Source organism: Malaclemys terrapin, chromosome 17, assembly GCF_027887155.1.
Source record: "Malaclemys terrapin pileata isolate rMalTer1 chromosome 17, rMalTer1.hap1, whole genome shotgun sequence".
NCBI lineage: Eukaryota > Metazoa > Chordata > Testudines > Emydidae > Malaclemys > Malaclemys terrapin.
In genome coordinates this window covers 13,383,780-13,405,398 of record NC_071521.1, presented here as the reverse complement: position 1 = coordinate 13,405,398, position 21,619 = coordinate 13,383,780, and the positions used below count along the sequence as shown (strand labels likewise).

Below are 21,619 nucleotides of genomic sequence, written 5' to 3'. Positions count from 1 at the left end.
TGTCTGTCCTCAGATTGTGTGCTCCTTCAGGAAGGGACTTTCTTGTCTGCTTGAAAAGCACCTCACACACTGAGGGCACTGTCACAAGCAATATTAAAAAATCACTTTAATAATACAGATGCCCAATTCAAACCCACTCCAAATCTGGATTTATAGGACAAAGACATTGGGCAAACATCAACTCCTCACCTTTGGTGGGATGAAGGGCTCGGATTTGAACTTGCCACTCCCGAGAGTCCAGGCATTTCCATCCTGATTCTGTAAATGTCTAAGCCAATTACACAGATGGAGGGAGCAACCTTGCACTGGCCAGGCAACAGAACAAAGTTTTTTCCATCTCTAATTTTTAGAGACCAAATTCTGCAGTCCTTGCTCCAGCAAAGCTTCCATTGACTACAATGGGACCATCTCTAGATAAGGACTGTGAAAGGACTGCCAGATTCAGTCCAGCCCTAGCTAGGGGATTTTCTCTTCTTCCTCCCTCATCATCCCTTGGTGACAAGCTCTCTTCTGTCCCATCAGCTACATTTCCCTCTTGCCTCCATTCCTATTTTCTGTTGCTCGGAGGCCTGGACATGGAAATGCACATCCTGACTGTACAACTCCATTATTTCATCTCCAACCTAGAAAATCTCTACCTTCCCTTTCTTCCTCCGGTGCCGAATCTGTCCATCCTACCATGCCAAAACGAATTTCAAAATCTACAGAAGGTAGATGGGTAAGATCCCAGCCATCTGAGCAGGGTCCCCCACTGTAAGAAGTTAGTGTCCACTAACACTGAGGTTTTTCTTTTTCCCCTCTACACTGATTTCTCTCCCCTGAAGACACAACTCCAATCAGAGACAGAAAAACATCAATGGAAACAAACCAAAATCACTACAAGCAAACATGGGGGGAGGTGGGGGAAGGATGGAGGAGTGTCTCCCACACTGAGCTGGAAAACAGGAGGACTTAGAGAGAGAAATCCTTTGGGATGGAGCAGCAGTACTTGAGGGATGGCAATGACCAAAGTGCAGTAGCTGCCGAGATCAGCCCTGCTGAATATAACGAGGTCCCTTCATCTGCCAACCTCCAGCTCTTGCCATTCTAAGCTCTTAAATTTATACTGGATTCTCCCTTCTTTCCCACCCGTCTCTTTCTAATCCCTCCCCCCAAAACTGGGATTATATATGTTGGCCAGCCCAGACCCTCCAATGCAGAAAAGGGATTGTGGGTAATTTTTATAGAGGCTCCTAACTGGAACAAGAGACTCTGCTCCCTTTAACTCACCTGGCAGAGAAACTTGCCCGGCTGGGCCGGGGGGTGCAGGATTTTAGTCCTTTCTTGGCAAATTAATGTAGTCTACCTTTCTATTTAAAGAGGTGTGTGGCGCCCTCTACTGCACTGTACAGGCCTAGGAAACCAACCCACTTTCCACCAGACATATACTAGCGCATGTGTGATGGCCTCTACTTATTCAAATGGGTGGTCCCTTTCTCCACTTTGCTGCTCTTTAAGCTACCCTGGAATTTGCCTCCTTTCCTTTGCTTCGGGGCAGGGAAAAGCAGCACAAGATTCATCCTTCTCTCTTTACTAGCATAATCTTTAGCGTTAAAGATCAGCAGGAGGATGAGATGGAGAAGATATAGAGCTCTGTCATCTGGATGGAGGCTGGGGTTATGCCCAATAATGCTGCAGAGGGGCCTGGATTCTTTTTATCTTTTAAGGCCTCTCTCTAACTTGTTTCCTTGTTCTAAGATGTTTGGATTTCCAGAGAGGCAGTGACAAAGGGACACCGAAAGGTTTTCAATGTGCAATCAGGAAGAGTAGGACGAGGGGCTTGCAAGGGGGGTTATTCTACACCGAGCTGCATGCCAAGGGGCTGGAGTGAGGAATAGGGGCTGGCTAGCAAACAATCAGCTGTATCCAGCTGACTTCTGAATTGATAGCAAAGAGATCCATCAGCTGGGGCCTGATCCCTCTTCCCTATTTTTCACACTGCTTGGATGCCTGTGGGCTGTTTCTTTCCATCAGATGCTTATTTATATAGTAGAACCTGACTTCCATGGCTGTTCTCCTTGTTCTCACCAGATTTGTTGTTGGTCCCCTGGTGTGAGCCCAGGCCCTGAAGGGTGTGAGGAAAGGGTATGTGTGTGTGTGAGAGAGAGGAGTGGTGCTTTGCCCTTTCTTTATGTTGTTGGTTTCTTTACCTTTTCGCTACTCTTTCTGATGGTGGATGTGAGCTCACTCACTACCATATCCACACACTTCAGACTCGGCTCCTTCAACTTCTGCACCTGCTTTTTCACTATGGCTTCAAAAGCGAGGTCAGGCGTGAAGAGACCCGTTCTGCACGGCGAGGGGCAGGGAGGGAAGAAGCAACAAGGAAGAAAGAAGAGCAAAGCAGACAGAGGCAGAGAGAGATTGAGAGAGCAAGCGAGAGAGAGAGCAGGAAAGGAAAAGAGAGAGACAGAGAGAGAGGAAAAGAGAGAAGAGAAAAACACAAGGCAAAATGAGAAGTGAGATTTTGGTTCACTCCACAGATAAATCGAAGCAGGTGAGCATTGCTGCAGGGCCCATGTGCTGCCAAGTATCAGGGGATTCTACAGATGCATGGAAATGGCACAGTGGGAAGGAACAGACAGAGTAGGTGAAACCAGGAGCTACAGAGCCCAGCAAAATGGATGGATGAATCCAGGAATCCCTCTCTCAGAACAAGTCTTCTCCACAGGCAATGAAGGCTGAATACACTGAGCCTCTCACTCTTTTCTTCGCCTGGGTCAGTCTCATTTCCCTTTGCTGTTCCATGGGTCTCTTCTCCTGCCTTTTTACCCACCAGCTTTATCCCTTTCTCGTTCTGCTTCCCGTAAGTTCCCCTTACTCCATTCCATCTAAAGCTGGACTGCATGGGGGGTGGGGGCTGGGGGCAGTGGCACAAGTAGAATTTATTTCTTACTGGTACGCTGCACATAGGCAACTCATGGGAGGGACACAGGGGGGGGGACCGTGACCCTCCACATGACTCCTCCCCACTTCGCCCCCAGCCCGGGGCCCCGACACTCTCCCTGCCCCTCCCCATTCCACGTTACTTGTGGGGGGAGAGGGGGAGACTCTGTCCTCCTGCTGTGCCAGATACAGACTTCTGAACCGCAGGGCTCTCTGGAACCATAGCAGCAAAAGGAGCAGAATGGGGGGCGGCCCCACGCCAGCAGCTCCTCCAGCACAGCTCTACCGCCCCCAGCCCCACCTCCAGCCCTGTCCACTGGCACGGCTGTACCACCCCCAGCCCCACTCTGCCCCCAGCCCTTCTCCTGTCTGGGTCTATACAGCTCACCAGAGGACAGGGCTGGGGACAGTACAGCTGCGCTGGAGGAGTTGCTGGAGTGGGGCCACCAGGCAGCCCCATGTTCTGCTCCTGTGTCTTTCCGTTATGGCGTACCAGCAACAAATATCTTAATGGTGCAGCCTACTGGACCGTATGGCCCTACTTGAACCTGGGGGGTGGGGCTAAGTTAAGTTTTGTCACTCGGATTTCGGTTTTGCATGACCATGGGTGATATGGATTCAACTTCCTCACTCCAGGTTTCAGGGGTTCTGATAAACAGTTCCAGTTATGGCCTGTCTCTTTTCCCATTCCTCCTCTTTCCTGCTGTAGGGAAGGAAGTTGAGCCTTAACACTGAACCACATCGGTGAGGCCAGTGAAATGTATCTAAGTAATTAGGAAGGTGGGATCTTCCTAGAGAGCTATCGCAATTACCCCAAACAGCCTTCCTATTCCAGCCTATCTGAAGAAGATGTTGTCAGGTTGATTGAGGGACAACTTTCAGGGCTGTAAAAATACCAAACATAAGATCAGTAGAAATGTTTCCATAATTATGCTAAAAATCCCAATGAATACAGTTTTCCTGTTCCAGTGTTTGCAATTCTGACATCACAACACTGAGCTAGTGCATGGGAACCAGAAAGTGAAAGTGACTAGAAATTAAAATGAAACTTGGCCAGTCTATTTCAACGTCCCAGATGAGAGAAACACAGGGTGTAAACAATCAGCAGGAAGAGTGCAGCACAAATTAGATTTGTAAAGTGTGACCAAGGTTAATCAAATTCAGGGGCTATTAATAACACACACAAGGAAATTTGTTTGTAAATAACTCATCATCTTTAACCTGACAGTGCCCCCTTTAAAGCTTCATCGGCTGGACAAGTGGTCTTTTGCTGCGCTGTCCCACAATGGCAGGGGCTAGTAGTGCCGGCTATGGATTTCCTGTGTTTCAAGGGATATTGTCACAGGACATTTTTCCTATCCAAACATACTGTGACTAAACCAGGGGTGCCTGGAGCTTCTGACCAATCCTTAGTTAGATTCACAGTGAATGTAAATCATCATAGCCCTATTGAAATCCACAGAGATTTGCAGATTTACAGCAGCTGAGAATCTGGCCCCTGGTCGTTAATATGGAAGTGCTGTCCAGAGATACTTCAACCCCAAACATACATCACTGCTCCATCTTGATCACAGCACCCTCTCCCATGCATTATGTCACTTACAGCTAATGTGAAAGGCTGCTCTATTCATGTTGGGATGTGTAATTTCCATAGTACCCATCTCCACCCAGGTGCAGGTCTCAGAGTCTGGCAGGTTGCCAATGAAGCCCTTGTTTGGGTAAAGAGCGAGTGCCCTTAAAGTTAAAATGGCCCCTGCATGTCTCAGAAAAAATGTTCCAGGTCTCACTGTCTATTCAGAGATTCAACCTGCCTGCTAAGTTCAATATAGCCCCTTTAGATGTCTCATACAATATCTGAGTCAGGCTCAGTGAATGGAGCCTAGGAAAGGGACCCTCACACAAAATGTCCCTTTAGCTACCTGAACATTTTAATAACATCACCACTTTGTTTCTTTAAAGCAAACAATGTTACCACTCACACTTGTGCGTGCACACACACAACATGAACTGCAGCCAAACTCAATCTTAACTCCAAACTCAAGCCAAACTCTACGCCCAAGCCCGCTACACTAACAAAAAAACACCTTAAAAATTCTAATTCCCCCCACACTCCCTTCTTAACTGAGACAATGGGCTGACCCAATATTTCTTGCTATAACTGATTCTCTCCCTCCCCCAGCTAGATTTTTCCTCTTTGTCCACCTCTTTCCAGCATTCCCTCTTTTTTTCCTATGTGTGTGTCACTCTGTGTACCACACCTGCCCTGTCTTCCTCACTCCATTAGAGGTGGCTGTGGAATACTGAGTTCCTATCTTCTCTGTCCTATGGTCTCTTTCTGTCCTCCGTGATTTTTACATTTTCCTCTCTCTTGGGTACTATGTATCCTCGTGGAAGGAGGAATCTGTCCTTCATGTCTATAATAGAGATAATTTCACTACTGGTGTAAAGTCATTCCTTGAGGAAAAAGAAAGAGAAAAACAAGACTGTGAAGGTGGAGATAGAGAGAAATGGGAAGGGAAGAAAGAAAGACGGGAAATGATTCATAGGGAGGAAGAGGGAAGGAGTGATAAAGACTTAAATGATGATTGATGGATGGTAAAACTAACCAAGGGAGGATTAAGGGGATATGAAAAGTGGGCCCTTCAGATCCAGTTACTGGATGACTCTGGGTACTTGGCAGCCCAAAGGTCTTTGCTTACCTGTCACCAGCACTAAGGGCAATTTTCTGGGTGCTCCCCACAGCTACATACCTCAACAGAAGACAGCAGGATAGGAAAAGGAAGCTCCTCCCAGCATTCTAAAAACCTGAGGAATCTGTCACTGTCTGTCCACTTTGCTCTCCCAGTCTGGACTGGGACAAAGCACATGTATGTGAGCCTAAGCACCTCTGCAGAGATCTCCAGCCCCAAGCAACGCAGTCTCTTGCAGAGCAAACCCGAGTCTCATCACTCACCCACCACCCTTTTTTTTTTTCTCTCTAAATTCAAGGTTTCAATCTCCCTTGGGAGCCTCCAGTAATACCCTCACCCGGTTACCTGCTCCCGAATGGCCAGCAGTGATCCAACATACCAAGAGTCTCCAGTGCCCACGCTATCACACTCTGGCTGAGATGCCCTTTCACCAGGACCTGGACCTGTCTGAAGCAGCAGGCCATGGCTGAGAGGAATGGCAGGCAGTCTCCCTGTCTTTCTCACCCTGCTTCTCAATATTAAATCTAAGCCCAAACTCAGACATGAGAATCGCAATATTTGAAGGATGGACAGAATTATGACTGGCTCTCTCCCACATCCCCACTGAAGCCCACAACAGTCAATCAGAACCCAGAGAATGAAATCTCCAGGACACCCCCATCACAGCAGGAGGAAGGGAAAAGAAGGAACTCAGGTGAGAGTGGACACCTCCACTTTCCTTCTTCTCAGCCATTTACTGCTTCTTCAAAACAAGATACAAACCAAGCCAATCAGAAACCATGCCAAATTCCACAAGCTTAGGAACATCTCCCTGCAGGGAAGCCCACAGCTTGATCATTCCACATTAGCAAAGCCTACTTCACCTTTGAATCTTGATCCTCCACATTTGAGAGTTTATGTACCCTTTTGCTCTGTGATGGTCAATCAGGGGCCAGATTGGATGATACCAAGACCCTAGAAGTTCCCAGGGGAAATCTATATCCCAGACTCTGACTTGGAAATTAAAATCAGAAATTAAATTCAAATCAGATATAAACCATCAGCCTCTAGAGGAAGAAATAACCTTGGCTGTTATAAAGAGTTAACGCTCGTGTTAGAGAGCCAGTGGAGGGGGTCGTGTTTCTGGAGTGGGCATGTGGGGGGAGACCCCAATGTTCCAAAGACACCTCGAATGGAATAGTGGAGACTGGCAGTAACCCACTCCTATCAGCTGTCCCATCTCTTTCTGATTGGCTGGTTGGCTGGAATGCCCCAGGCTAGTATCACTCAGGTCTAGTCATGCTGCTGAGGAGGTGGTTAGAAACATCAAGTTTCACTGCAGGCAGCTCCTTGCCCAGATCACAGTACTGTGCTTCAGCCAGCGAGCAGATGGGCGGGCAGGTGTTAGCGTGTGAACTCCATGTTCCCTCCGGTTACCTTCTTGGTGCACTGTCTAACGGTATTGATTAACTCCGAAATGACCATGTCCACGCATTTCAGGCAAGGCTCTTTAATCTTCTTCACCTGCTTTTTCACAATGGTCTCAAAGGCCATGTCGGGCGTGAAAAGACCGGTTCTAAACACCCAGGGCAGGGGCAAGACAAGGCAGGAGGGAAGGTAGAGGGGGGCAAGGAGAATGTCACAGCATTACACACACATTTCAGAGCAGGCATTTGTATCACTGACACCCAGCTCGTTGGGCCGGAGGAATCATAAAACCTATGAACAAAACCTCACTGAAATCAATGGGAATGGAGGGTGCTCAACACTTCACAAAAATGGTCTCTTAGGTGAAAATGACCAACACAGGGACCAACACTAAGCTTATGTACCACTTCAGCCTTTAAGGCGGGGGCATTTAGGGTTTAATGCAGAGGGGTGAATATCACCCTTAGAGAGTTTCAAGAAACCCTTTCTTAATTAGAATAAGGGAGCAATAAATACTAATAGTAATATGAGCCTGGCTAGAGCAGATGGAATGAGCTGAAGGAGAAGAAAATAAACTTGTCACTATCTGATCACTTGCTTGCATTCTCCAGTGTTTAATAGGGATTCTGAGGGGCGCTGGGCTCCCACAGTCCCCACTGACCACAGGAGGAATTGCAGTATCTTAGCATCTCTCAGGTAAGGCTGCTGTGAGGCATCATAAGCCACGCATCATTAATCTTCTCTAACACAAATGCAAAGATGTTAACTTACCATGCCTTTGGGACTCGGTCCTGCAAAAGTACTGAGCACCCTCAGCTCCCATTGAAGTCACTGATGGTTGAGTGTGCTCAGCACCAGCTTGCAGGATCGAGCCCTAGTAGATCTGGGAAAATAAATTAAAACAATATTATAAGAAATTAAAAAGGTGTATGGGGGTGTTTAGCATCCCTTCCTATGTCACTTCCTCTTACTACAATGTGATGTCACTTCCTCTTTCTCACACTCAGCACAGGAGATGGAAGAAAAAGGCTGATCACCAAGGCAATTTTACCTTTCAAGCTCCTGCAGCTCTCACATGGAAACAGAAAGCAAACTGATTTTGATGAACATTAGTACCTCCCAATACAAGGCTGTTCAGCTGTCAATGGCCCAGACAGGTGTTCCCTCCCGTCTGCTGACCTACCGTACCTCTGAAGTCTTCTCAACTTGGTTTGGAAGGTCTAGAGATATTTACAAGGCTGTGCAGTCGTGGGCCTGCCTAATGCATGATACATGCCTGATACCATGGATGTTCTTGATGGCGTAGCTGATCTCTCGCCGGAGCTCCTTCTCGTCAAACTCCATCTGCACCAGAAGAAAAGATTGTCAGAAGGGGCCTGGCAACCCATACAGCAGAGCACCATGCAGATACAGAGGAGAGGGCCCCTGCCAGGTCATGACTCAGCCTTGCAAGATGGAGGTGTGAAGAAGGAGTGTGGCCTGTTGGCTGGAACACAGGAATGGGAGTCAGGAGATCAGGCTTCTATTGCCAGCACTCACATGCTGTGTGAACTTTGGAAACCCAGCTTAGGGCTTGACTGTCAGTGTATGTCTACAGCAGGGGTCGGCAACGATTGGCACACGGCTCGCCAGGGTAAGCACTCTGGCGGGCTGGGCCAGTTTATTTACCTGCTGACGTGGCAGGTACGGCCGATCGCGGCCCCCACTGGCTGCGGTTCGTCATCCCGGGCCAAGGTGGGCGGCGGGAAGCGGCACGGGCAAGGGATGTGCTGGCTGCGGCTTCCCATCGCCCCCATTGGCCCGGGACGGCGAACTGCGGCCAGTGGGGCCGCGATTGGCCGAACCTGCCGCGTCAGCAGGTAAATAAACTGGCCCGGCCTGCCAGGGTGCTTACCTTGGCGAGCCACGTGCCAAACGTTGCCGACCCCTGGTCTACACCCAAGCTGGAGTTGTAACTTCAGCTTGGGTAGATGTACACGTTAGCTCCAATTGAGCTAATGTGATAAAAACAGCAGTGTGGCCGTGGTGGCATGGGCAGTGGGTCAGACTAGCTGCCCAAGGATGTACCTAGGGTCTCAGATGGGATTGTACTCAGACAGCTAGCCTGTCTGAGCTGCTAGCCTATCTGTGCTGCTGCAGCTACACTGCTCTTTTTAGCGTGTTAGCTCAACTGAAGTTTGCACGTGTCCATCTACCTGAACAGGAAAATATACCCCCAGCTCCAGTCGACATACCCTCAGAAGTGCTGCCCAGTTCTCATTGACTATACAAATGTCCTTAGAAACAAAGGACAAAGGGAATGAGAAACTAAAAATATAAAATTGTGTCCCAAATAAAATGTTTTCCCTTGCAAGGTTTGCATGCGATCTCAGCAGCTGTTTTTTCCAATATACACATAAAAACTGGATTTCTCTCTCACATAGAAAAGTTATAACATCATCAAACACAATGCAGGCTCTTGTCTTTCATTGACAAGGCCTCAGCATCTCATTCAAATGGAAAGGATCATAATTTAAATACTACTACTAAGTGAAAATACAGACAAGCTAACCCATAAGGGGAACAGATTGGCTCCTGCTTGATCTTCTGTTCTGAAAACCATCAAGAAAAGGTATTTCATCACCTTTTCCTCTGGAGTTTTTATACATTATATGCCAGATTCTCCCATAAAGTGGACCCTTGGTGTGACTCCCTGCTAGTGCAATTTGGCTGTGTTTTCTACCCCTTGGGAGTGTTTAAGAGTCAGCGTAAGTTGGAGCAGCCCTTAGTCTGGTATTAGCTTGGCACATCGGGACCAGCCCTGCCCACAGCATCAATAGGATCAATGGAATGCAGTTTTCAGCTATCTCTGCATCTGCCCCCAAACTACACTGTGTGACTCTACCTTTCTACATGGACATTCAGCTGATCAGAGACTCTCCTTGGCTTGAGGTGAACAAACTAAAGCTTCAGCATTTGGGATTCATGTAATCAGAACAGTTAAGGTAAAACCTTTTTACATAACCAGGAAGAGAAAGGGAGGGAGCTCCTATGCTCTGCTACCAGGGCAGGAACTGAGGGAGGGGCCAAGTTCAGATACTGGAAAGGGGGCTGAAGGAGAGGTCAGGCTCTGGCACGGGGTGAGGGCTGAGGGAGAAGAGAAGCCAGGATTGGAGGTGAGAGAGAAAGGAAGCGAAGAACAGAGAGGACTGGTGAAGGAAAAAGACAACAACAGGTGAGAAAGACAGGTGAAGAAGAGAAAAAGTGATGAAGGTAAAGACAAGGTCAAGGAAAGAAAAAACGAATTAAAGAGGAGACAGCAGATGCAAAGGAGAAGAGATGAGAAATGAGCCAAAAAGATGGCAGCTGAGAAGGACAGGTGAAGAAATGACAGCAGGTAGAGAGAAAATAGGTAGGTAGGTGAGCAGGATAGGAGGGGGAGTGGTACCTTCACCAGTTCAAAGGGGAACCGCTCATGGAAGATGCGGTTGATCCTAGCTCCTCCAGACAGCTCGTAGGTATCAATCTGGTCACCGGAGCCTTCAATACGTTTCTCAAAGTCCACAGCAAACTGCTGGACCATCCTAGGCAGAAAGAGAAACGAATGGGGGAGATTGCCAGGTACACTTCTCCTCGGAGGGACGCGCAGCAGGAGTCACTTACTGAAGCAGAGCTTTGGTCTTCCGGGCAGGATCATCAGGACGGAAGTTCTTGTATTCGTCCACCTCTTTCTCAATGGAGAGAAGCTGGCTCTGGAGTTTGTTTCGCAGGCCTGGCAGGGTGTCTCGGATGTGATTGGTCAGTTGCTGCAAAAGTAGAAGTTTGAGAAATGGGTTAAAAAGCCTGTGAGTTGTGATTGAACAGGGTTTGCTGACTCACCAGAAGGGTAGCAACAAAGTGGGCTTCTTCTCTGCGACAGGGGGGATCATTAGCCCTGTGTGCCAGAATAGGCTACTCCTATGAGCCACAGAGCATCAGTCTTGTGTGGCAGAGTGGGCCAGTCCCACTGACTGAACTAGGTTTTGAGTGGGGAGAATGAATGAGATTATATCAAGGGGAAGCCATCACTGGACAGGTCATCTCTCCAGTATAAAGGAAAGAGCCAGGTTATGGATCTCTCTTTGGAAACTCCTAGGGCTTCCCTGCAATGCAGAGGTAGCAGAGAGACCAGGAAGAGCAGGGACAAAATCAATACCTGAAAATTTTTAGACAAATTGGCCCTGCCAAGGTTTAAATATGCACAAAAGGTTGATGAATAGCGCAGCAAGGTCTATTATGTGGCCATAATGGGGTTGTCATGTTTCAAGAAGAAAAGGAGGTTGGTTGCTTTTGACAGTCCAGTGTCCATCTATTTAGGTACTTATCTGGCCCTCATCACCATACTATCTGAGAGCCTTGCAATGCCCCTGTGAGGTAGGGATATCTGGCTTTTACAGACAGGGAACTGAGGCATAAGGTAATTTTAGGATTAAGCCCTAAAGTCTTAGGTTGAGCAGAGACTTGAACTCAGGTCTCCTGAGTTGAACTGCAGTTTACCCAGTCTCATGTAGCTAGGCAGTGCCCTTTTCAGAAGGCCATCAGACACAGAACTATACTAGCTAGGAGAAGTACATAGTAATAATATTCTATACTTCCCTAGCACCTTTCAACAAAAGATCCTAAAGCACCCACAAACATTGACTAACTGAGCCTCACAACTCCCCTTTGAAAGGGAAATAATTTGTGCCCATTTTATAGATTTATTACTGCTCTGGGGTAAAGGACAAGAAAAATTAAAATTATGTTTATTTCCATAAACCAGCCAAACAAAGGGGACTTTATTTCCATTTTGGGGGTGGATTTGGGAACGTATTTTACTGCAACTTCTTTAAGCTTATCCATAAACGTCTCAGACCTGCCAAATCGGACTCATCTGAGGACACCTGGTAAAGAATCCCATTTAAGAGGATGAAGGACTTTGCTGTGCGAGTTTCAGCATCTTTAAAGCACTAAAACTTTAAACTTTTAAACTGTGGGCCCTGCTGGAGTCTGGACAGGATCTGGGTTGGCTCTGAACTTCTTGTTTTAGGCTTTGATCCTGTCAACATGACAGAGTTAGTCCAAAAAAAATTGATATTTTGAAATATTTTTTTAATCGGAAACAAAAATGTTCATAGAAAATTTCCAGGTCTTTTTAATTTTCCAGTTTTTCAACAACAAAATCAGGTTTGACTGTCAGGTTTTCATTCAAAAATTGAAAATGTCTACAATTTAAAAAAAAAATAGTTTTTACTAAATATTTTGTGGAGAATGCTTACCATTTCCCGACCACATGTTTAACTTTGAAGCCAATGGGACTACAAACATGCTTATAGCTAAACACGTAGCTAAGTGGCTGCAGGATCAGGGCCTTGCTGTTTCCTTTACAATCTTGCCAATAAACAGATGCAAATGGCTGCCAGACACAAGCACTGAACAGGAAATAGCCGGCACTGGCTCTCCCTGGCCACAGGGGCTGCTGTTGCACCAGCCCGTGGGCAGGGAGACCGTTTCTCCTCCTCTCAATGCTCCCCCCTGCCAGTGCCCAAGATGGATCCTGTGGTGCTGGGGAGTGGGAGGAGGCAGCGGCTTCAGGGCCTTGTTGCCTGGGCTGGGAGGGGACAGAATGGGGGATGGGAGCCCAGGACCCCCTTTGAGGCCTGGCTCCTCATTCTGTCCCCCCCGGCCTGGCTCTGCTGGACCGTGGCTCCCTCAATCTGTATCCCCAGCCCAGACCCCTTGAGCCCCACCCTGGCTCTCCTTGAGCCTCTGCCCCCCAGCCTCTGTGCCCCCAGCCTCGTTCTTGAGCCTCTGTGCCCCCAGCCTACTTCTCCTTGAGCCTCTGCTGCCCCTCCTCCATTCCGTCCTTTCAACCTAACCCGCTTGAGCCCATACTCCTCATTCTATGTCCCTGGACTTTTCCCCCTTGGAGCCTCTGTTCCCCTGACTTGCAGCTCACCCTCCCATGTCTGAGTTGGTCTCTCCACTCCTGGATAAACTCTGTGCACAGGAACCTCCTCCACCACGTCCGCACTGGAACATGCCAAGGTAAAGGCCTTTATCACTGTATCCCAGTATTCCTTTGACAGTGGCTATCTATGATGTTCGTCTCTAGCACAAGGGAAGGGGGGACCTGAGCCTATTTGCTTTGATAGAAATGGGGTGTGTGGTGAATAGTTTGAAAGCCACGGCTACAACGTCATATGGTCAACTGGAATTTAAAAAAAAACCTGACTAATCACAAGAAATTCCAGTTTTTGACAATCCTGATTAAAAAATGTCTAGAGTAAATATCCAGAATTTGATTCAATTCCTTTAAAACAAATTGCATAGGTTTTTGTCTCCTCCTCTCCTCATGTACCTGAGGGGTCTTTCCAGCAAGGGAGAAGAAGCGGATCTGAGAGCAACATTATCGGATTGCTAATGCATGAGATGGGAAGTACAACTGATCCTCAGCAAAACAAGGAAACTGATGACTAGGGCTGCACATTTGTCACTGCAGTTTTATTAAAAAATCAGGGAGCAGTCACTGTAAATGTAGTAAAAGTCACAGGTTACTAAATTTACTGTGACTGCTCCCTGAGCTTTGATTAAAAATGCCCTCCTCCCCCTACCTAGTGGGCACTGACCACCTACAACAGCATGTTCCACCCAGGCACTGCAATCCTAATCCTGCTTGGTGAGTTGGGGCAGGTGGGACAGGACAAAACATGAATGGTGCTGCGACCTGGTGCTCCAGCTTCCAATGCTCTGAGCAGGGAGCTGGGTTCAGGGCCACAGGATAGGAGCCATTGGGCTTGCTCTCCAAAGCCCCCCACCCCCCTTGGGGCCCGGTGACCCACTGTTTGGGAAAATCATGGACAGGAAAAAAAAGACACGGACAAACAGAAAAATTATGGTATGCATGACGTTTTTCCACCCATGACAAACCTACAGCTCTACTGATAATACGCAATGTGTTTTTATCTATTTGTGTATCTTAGGGTTTTATACTGCCACCCATCATTATACTATGAGTACCCAAATTAGTAGCAATAGCAAAGTCCCTAGAAGACTCCATGGAGTCTCTGGCACTTTTCCCTTTTTGGGGTCAAAACACTGTTTGAGGGAGAGTTTTTAGTTTTGATTTTTTTTTTAATCTTTAAGATTTTTATTAATTTCTCTCTCTCTTTATTTTTTGAGTTGGTAGGGGCTTAGAGGCAGAAGGGGGAGTCAATGCCGTCTCATTCTTATGGTGAAAAGGCTTTTTTTTTAAATATTTTTTCACCATTTCAAATATACCAATCAGAAAAAATAGAGAAAAGTACATACGCTTTTGCTAACTTCTTTCAGTTCTACTGATCTTGGGTGTAATTGAACTATAGCAATTAAAAAATTGTCAGACAAATGCGATTTGCAAGTTGATGGTGTCCCCTTAAATCTTAACATATGAGGTTTTGGTTTTTATAGTTTCCTCCATTGGATGTGTCCCAGGAGAAGGCAGCCCTCCAGACATATTAGAATCTTATCCGAATTCATTTATAAAATAATTTTCTGATAGGCATCATTTTTAATTGAACAGCCAAATCATTTTAATTAATATTACAGGACTACAGGAAATGCAATGATCTCTTGAAGCTAAAAATCCCCACAAACATGATAGGCCAAGTTCTGCTCTTATTACAGTTGTGTAAATCAGGAGGAATTCTACTGGTGTAAATCCAGATTAATGCCATTGACTTCAGTGTACTTACTCTGGATTTATACCGATGTTATTGAGAGCAGAATTTGGCCTTTTGTGTTTAGTGCATGAACTTGATTTTCAGCGCAGAGGAAAGCGTTTAATTATATCAGGATATTTGAGTCAGGCACAGCTTAGTGGTCCTGTACTGACATTCTCTCCTTTTGTGAGCTTGGGCAAATCAGTTAGCTGTTCTATGCCTCAGTTTCAGAGCATTAAAACAGGGACAGTAATCATGTATCGATCCATTGTGAGTATTCATTAATTCACGTTTGCCAAGTGCTCTAGGAGTCTTTAGTATTGTCATGATCTCCGAGTAACCCTGGGTAACAGCCCCATTTTGGTCTGTTCTCTGTCCTGGTGGTAGCCAGCTGCAGAGCCCAGCTGCCGTTACCTGGTTCAACACTTTCTGCAGGTAGGGGGTGCCCATGCGTTCAGCCATATGTCTGTAGGATGGGTGGGAGAGAAAGAACTTCCTCTCTGCAGCCAGTGCAGCCTGAATGTCCTTCTTGCCATCAATGTCCTTCTGACTTCTGTTGACCACACCGATGTAACCTACCAGTGAAAAGACCAAAAGTCAGATGGCAGCACGGCAGAAGTGCGGAAACATTGGACACAGCCAGGAGACAATCCAGGGTACGGAAAGCCTGCGATATGACACTAGGAGAGGAGGACAAAGGGGAGTCTAAGTTCGAAATGGTAATGGAAGGAGGGGGAGACCCCACTGATAACTGGAACCATTAGAAACCAGTTGAAAAATTTAAACTGGAAATTCCACTGGGCTCTGATACCTGGGAAGGAAAAGAGAAGGCAGGTGAAGAGCTGCAGTCACTACTGCTAACCAGCTAAGATTTGTGAATCTCCCATTATATTTATTTATTATTGCGTCCCCTCCCCAATGCAATTATTTTTCTCATCCACCTGTTAGGCCTTGTCTTGTCTAAGCTCTTTGGAGCAGGAGCTGTCATTTATTTTATCTTTGTATTGCCTCTACCCAATCTGATTGTGTCCTTTAGGGCAGTGGTTCTCAACCTTTCCAAACTACTGTACCCCTTTGAGGAGTCTGATTTGTCTTGCGTACCCTCAAGTTTTACCTCACTTAAAAACTACTTGCTTACAAAATCAGACAAAAATACAAACGTGTCACAGCCACACTATTACTGAAAAAGTGCTTACTTTCTCATTTTTACCATATAATAAAATACATTGATAAGAATATAAATATTGTACTTACATTTCAGTGTATGGTATATAGAGCAGTATAAACAAGTCATTGTATGAAATTTTAGTTTGTACTGACTTCGCCAGTGCTTTTTATGTAGTCTGTTGTAAAACTAGGCAAATATCTAGATGAGTTGATGTACCCCCTGGAAGACCTCTGCGTACCCCCGGTTGAGAACAACTGCTTTAGGGCTACCACTGTATAAATAAGGCTTCTGTTTTTATTGTTTATTAATTTAGTTTTTCAAGGTTTATTTTTAGCAACTTTTAAGTTTTATGCAGGTGTCCAAAATAGAGGTGTTCTCTTTGTGTATATGGAAATGAGTAATGTCTATTATATACATTAGTATATCTACTACATACGGTAATATATACTGTTATGAGTAATCTCTTTATAATAATGTGCCCTCGTGTGCTTTAACATATTACTCATTCAAACAGCACTATGTTAAAGTGCACTAGGGAACCTTTAGTGCACACCAGCCGGGTCTACACAGACTAATTAATGCACAGCATGTTAGTGTGCTTCAGAAGTCACCCATTACTGCTTCCTGTAGACCAGCCCTTCAATACAAGTAACCATTTCCGGTGTTTCTCCAGTGGTGTTGGACAAACACCAGTTTAATTCTTTTTATCAGGGGTGTTTTATCTGTGTTGACCAGTTATAATAAAAAATCAAAAGCCCTAAATATAAATGTTAAAGAAGAAGAGAGCCCAGATTCTGATATCTGGGAAGGAGGGGTGAGACACAGGTTGCCATGTCTACAACTTTTCTTCCATAGAAAAAGATATATCACAGAGAACAGGATTCTGCTTTTGGGTTCTGGCTGCATACTAAGGTACAAAGACTCTTGGGAAGGGATTCCCTGCAGAGGAGCATGGCACATTTACCCTTACAAAGAGGTAGGGAGGTTGGTTGTTCTCTCTTGGAACTGAGGGACCACTTTTTCCAGTTTGGAACTGAGGGGCCCAATGATTTAACATCAAGTTTGGGGCAGATATTCTATCAGAGAGGAGAACACTGTTGTGGCACAGGTTCTGGGGAATGTTGGAGGAAGGGGATGGGACCAGGGGAAAGAAGGGAGGAGAATGAGGAGGAAATGAAAAGGGGATCCATACCTCTTCGAAGGGGAAGTAACTTGTTTTCTAGCACATCTCGTGCATCGGTTCCTTCATCCATGAGGTCCAGTTTAGTGATGACTCCAATGGTGCGTTGGCCTATGGGGGCACAAGCAGACATGGTTAACTTGAACCAACAACAGTTCCTGTAAACTATTTGGGCAGAGGAAGCACTGCAAATTACCTGACTGGGTTCCACAAGGGCTCTTGAACTCAGCGCATGGGACTTCCAGCGCAGGTTTGGGAGAGAGGGGACTGGAGCATACCAGTGTGGTGGGAGGCTGATTCTGAGATACCCCCATTCTGGGCTACAGCAGAGAGGGGGCTTAGTGCAGATGGCTCTACCTAACAGGCCTATCCCCTTTAGGGAGAAGTTGGGTGACTGAAGGGTGGGAAGCCTTTTTCCTCACTGGAGGGTGAACCAGGAACTTCTAGAACAGGGGTCAGCCCCAGCAACCTTCGGCACGCAGCCCATCAGGATAATCCGCTGGTGGGCCGCGAGACATTTTGTTTACGTTGACCGACTGCAGGCACGCCCCCCGCACCTCCCAGTGGCTGTGGTTCACTGTTCCCAGCCAATGGGAGCTGCAGGGGGCCGTGGCTGCAGACAGACAATGTAAACAAAATGTCTTGTGGCCCGCCAGCGGATTACCCTGATGGGCCACATGCCGAAGGTTGCCGACCCCTGTTCTAGGGCAACAGCCCATGTGGAAGCAACCTCAACAGGATTTGACAGGGTACTGCCATAGGAGTCTGTGTGTTGAGCATGTCACTGCCTTGATGATTGGAGGGTGCATGGGTTGAGAACACCACTGTCCCAGGGGGTTGTGTGAACTGGGCAAGAGTTATGTGTGTTGGGAAGACTGTTTCTTGAGCAGGGGAACACGTCTTTGGCATACACCATTACTCATGTCCAGGGACAAGGGAGAACCAGATCTAATGCCAGAAGTGCCATGCTAAAACAAAAACAGAGGCTGGATTTACCTTGGGGGTCAACCTCCTTTGCGATCTTGAGGGCATCAGAGTTGGCGAGATCAGAGTTGGCTGGGGATACGGCCAGGATGAGGCAGTTCTCTTTGGTGACAAATTGCATGAGCATTTCCCGGATCTGGAACTCAATGTCAAGTGGCTGGTCCCCCACTGGGACTTTTGTCATCCCCGGTAGGTCCACAAGTGTCAGACTCAGGACTAGACAAGAGAAAGGAGAAGAGTAAGGGTCCCAATAAGGGTAGCTTGTTCTGTTTATGAGAGGCATCTGTAAATTTAAAATGGTTACCTACTACACGGATAGGCATGATAGATACATACATATAACTCAGCCAGCAGCAGCCAGAGTCTCATGCAGCCCAGAAAAAAGTAAAAAAAAAATATTTCCTTTTTGTTAGTGGTGAGAACAGTGGACTGGGACTCAGGATTCTATAGGTTCTATTCCCAACTCTGCCACTGGCCTGCTGTGACCTTGGGCAAGTCATTTAATCTCTTTCTACCTCCGTTTTCCCATTTATAAAATAGGGATGATGACACTGATCTCCTTTGTAAAGTGCTGTGTGCTACTGATGATGAAAAGTGAATTATAAGGGCTAGGTATTATTATTAATAATAATCATATTACTAGAGAAGTAGTAGCTATCAGGTCTAGTAGTCAGAGCAGGGGACTGGGAGCCAGAAGACTGGGCAATATTCCTATCTTGTGTCTAGTGGTTAGGGCGGGGGAGTGGGACACAGGATTCCCGAGTTCTAGTCCTGTTTCTGCCATTGACTGTGACCCTGGGCAACTTATTTCTCATCTCAGAGCCTCAGTTCCCTATCTGTAAAATAGGGCTAATAACATTGACCAGTCTCTCTTAGTTGTTTTGCCGTTTAAGGAGCTTTGAGATCCCTGGATGGAAGATGCCAGAAAGGGACAAGAGATTATCAATACAAATATTTTGCTGTGTATTAATGTCTGTTATGCAGCAACTTCTGAAAGGCTTTTATTTGCCACATCCTTCAATCTCCTCCTGCCAAGGCATCTCAGTGTAAAGTGGGAGACCTCCTTTCGGTATGGCTGATGTCTACACACCATGAGTCATTCCTGCTCAAGGGCCAAACAGTGCATATACTACTAGAAACTTCAGGAGCATCTCCCATCTCCAGTGCAGTAAAGAGGTGTTGGGGGAAGAAAGACAGAGATACAGTGAAAGAGGGCTGACTTTCAGTGAGCCATTCACTCCATCTCCATTTTGTATGGCAGTAAACAATGCTCATAGGCTCATTATATACAGGAATAGGGCCCATATTATATTATGCCATTGATTTTGGTGGGGGATTCTGCTTAAAAAAGACAATGGTGTGACATGATTCCAGATTTCCTATCAGCTTTTAAATCTGAACAGCCGCTTGAGCATCATTTGGAAGTGGCAATTCAGTGCTGCAGTACCAGTTAGTCAGGTAAGTGATGTTGAGAAAAAGCCAAGCACAGGATGATTTAACCACCTATAGGGCCATGTCCTGCAATCCTTACTCAGGCTAATGTCCAAATATCTATGACAGGAGTTTTGCTTGAATAAGGGCTATGGGATTGGGCCCATTAAGATTAGGGGCAGAATGCAACAGGTAAAGAACTGGAGCACAGGCAACAAGAGACTCTGTCTTTAAATCAGTGATTCTCCAACCTTTTCCTTCTGTGGAGCACATGGAGAGACCTTCACCATCTCTATTCTGAACACCATACATCCCCTGATCATAGTCTAAGAACAGCTGATTTAAATGTTAAAAGAAAAGCCAACAGAGGTAATCGTGGAGTACCACTGGCAAATTATGAAGGGAGAGTTCCCAGCAGCCATTTAGGCTTATAGAATTATTTAGTATCTTGATCAAGTAGAAAATCTCATCAACTATAAAGTCTTTAGAAAATCCTTAGTGGTCATTCAATCTTTATTTTTTCTGGACAGGGAGCTAATCTAAACCCATTTCAAATCCCACACCTCCATTCCCCTATACCATAGCATCTCTCCTTTCCACCAATGGAGTGCTGGATGTGGTGCCCCTTTGAAGTCTATCAGTGCAGCCCTTGTGTGAACTGGGGGAACCACTCGAGAGCCATGCAAGGTGCTCCTTTCCCCCTAGGAGCTGAGCATGCTGTCGCCACAGCAATCCCAGTCCCTACCGACCTGGCACAGCAGGAGCCCATTTGAGTCTGGCTCTTGGGTCCAGCATGGGGCAACCCAGTGTACTCTTGTCAGATAGCTGAGTGAGTTGTCACAATATGGTCAAAGGGCTGGAGAGTGGTTCAGCATGGTCCAGCCTGTTGTGGGGATTTGTGAGCAAAGCGTCTGCAAGCTCTCACAGCAGCCATTTCTGTTCTTAGTACCTTCGCTCCAAGACAGAGCAGCATCAGAGTGCAGCGTCAACCCCACCATTCTGCTTCCCCGTCCCCCCCAAATACTCCAGTCTTGGATGTTGTACAGTACTCACCGTGGGGAGAGTAGACCCGGAGGTTGATGGGGACAGAGGAAATCCCCTTGTTGGAGCCGGTAACCCGGTCTGTCTCAGCCTCGATCTCCAGACGTATTTCTTCGAAGTCGGTGAACTTCTTCCCTTTGCAGTGTAGAAATTCTCCAAATTCTAGTCAAACAACACCAGAAAGTTACAGATTGTCCCTGCTGGGCTGAGGAAACCGTCAAAAGGAATAAGCTGTGGCAAAGGTCTCAACCTCTAGTGCCAGGAGACTAGCAAAGAGGAGGTAACTAAGGTACTACGATCACTACCAACAGCTGAGGGAATCCCTTTCAGTTCAAGCCAGAGAGCTGCTGATTCTCAGTTCATGTCCCAGCAGGGATAGAGTCTTCCCCTTGATATCCAATTAATGATTCAGGTCTTCCTCTGTTGAAACCAAGGCAGCTAAATCTACTCCTGTCTGCAGGGATAAACACCATGCACACAGTGCAGTGGATCACAGTGTTTGTTGTGTGATCAGTGTCTAGCACTTTGTTAGAGTGTTGGGGTAAATACGGTGTCATCCTCTAGTGGCGAGAAGACCAAATTTCTGCTTACCAGTTACTTGAGGAGTAGAACTGCTGGTTTACAGATCTGAGAAACACAGGCTGGGATAAGTATCCCACACTCTCAAGCACTAAGAACTCAATTCTGCCATTGACCCACACCCAGCAGTCCCACTGATTTCAATGAGAATTCTGCACAGGGAACATTGGCAGGGGCTGGCCCTAAGTTACTGGCAGAAAAGATTCTCCTTGTATCTTTATGGTGAAACTTCAGTTCCCACTATGCCTGTCTTAGTTACAGCAGAAGAGTCAATTTTAGCTAATGTGCTCCTCATGTAAATAACTAAGCCCAAATGTCTTCTCTTTTTCTGAGTAACAGCCGTGTTAGTCTGTATCCGCAAAAAGAAGAACAGGAGTACTTGTGGCACCTTAGAGACTAACAAATTTATTAGAGCATAAGCTTTCGTGGACTACAGCCCACTTCTTCGGATGCATCCGAAGAAGTGGGCTGTAGTCCACGAAAGCTTATGCTCTAATAAATTTGTTAGTCTCTAAGG

The 21,619-nt window shown here is 46.4% G+C and overlaps 1 protein-coding gene across 18 annotated transcripts in view; it reads right to left on the bottom strand.

Moving 5' to 3' along the window:
* DNM1 (dynamin 1) overlaps positions 1–21,619 on the bottom strand; it is a 104,141-nt gene that overhangs the window by 47,266 nt on the left and 35,256 nt on the right. For 14 of the 18 annotated variants that reach the window (XR_008442647.1, XR_008442648.1, XR_008442650.1 and 11 more), the window contains exons 3-10: positions 20,536–20,685; positions 18,064–18,267; positions 17,080–17,178; positions 15,134–15,294; positions 10,665–10,807; positions 10,450–10,585; positions 8,299–8,366; positions 7,032–7,170 (exon numbers count right to left, since the gene is read on the bottom strand). Coding sequence is in view for 14 of the 18 variants with exons in the window: in XM_054007678.1 (XP_053863653.1) it covers positions 7,032–7,170; positions 8,299–8,366; positions 10,450–10,585; positions 10,665–10,807; positions 15,134–15,294; positions 17,080–17,178; positions 18,064–18,267; positions 20,536–20,685 (1,100 nt within the window). In the remaining 4 variants the exon portion in view is untranslated. Of the gene's footprint in view, positions 1–2,189; positions 2,329–7,031; positions 7,171–8,298; positions 8,367–10,449; positions 10,586–10,664; positions 10,808–15,133; positions 15,295–17,079; positions 17,179–18,063; positions 18,268–20,535; positions 20,686–21,619 lie in introns of all 18 variants that reach the window. The other 4 variants (XM_054007667.1, XM_054007669.1, XM_054007672.1 and 1 more) reach the window with 1 other exon arrangement.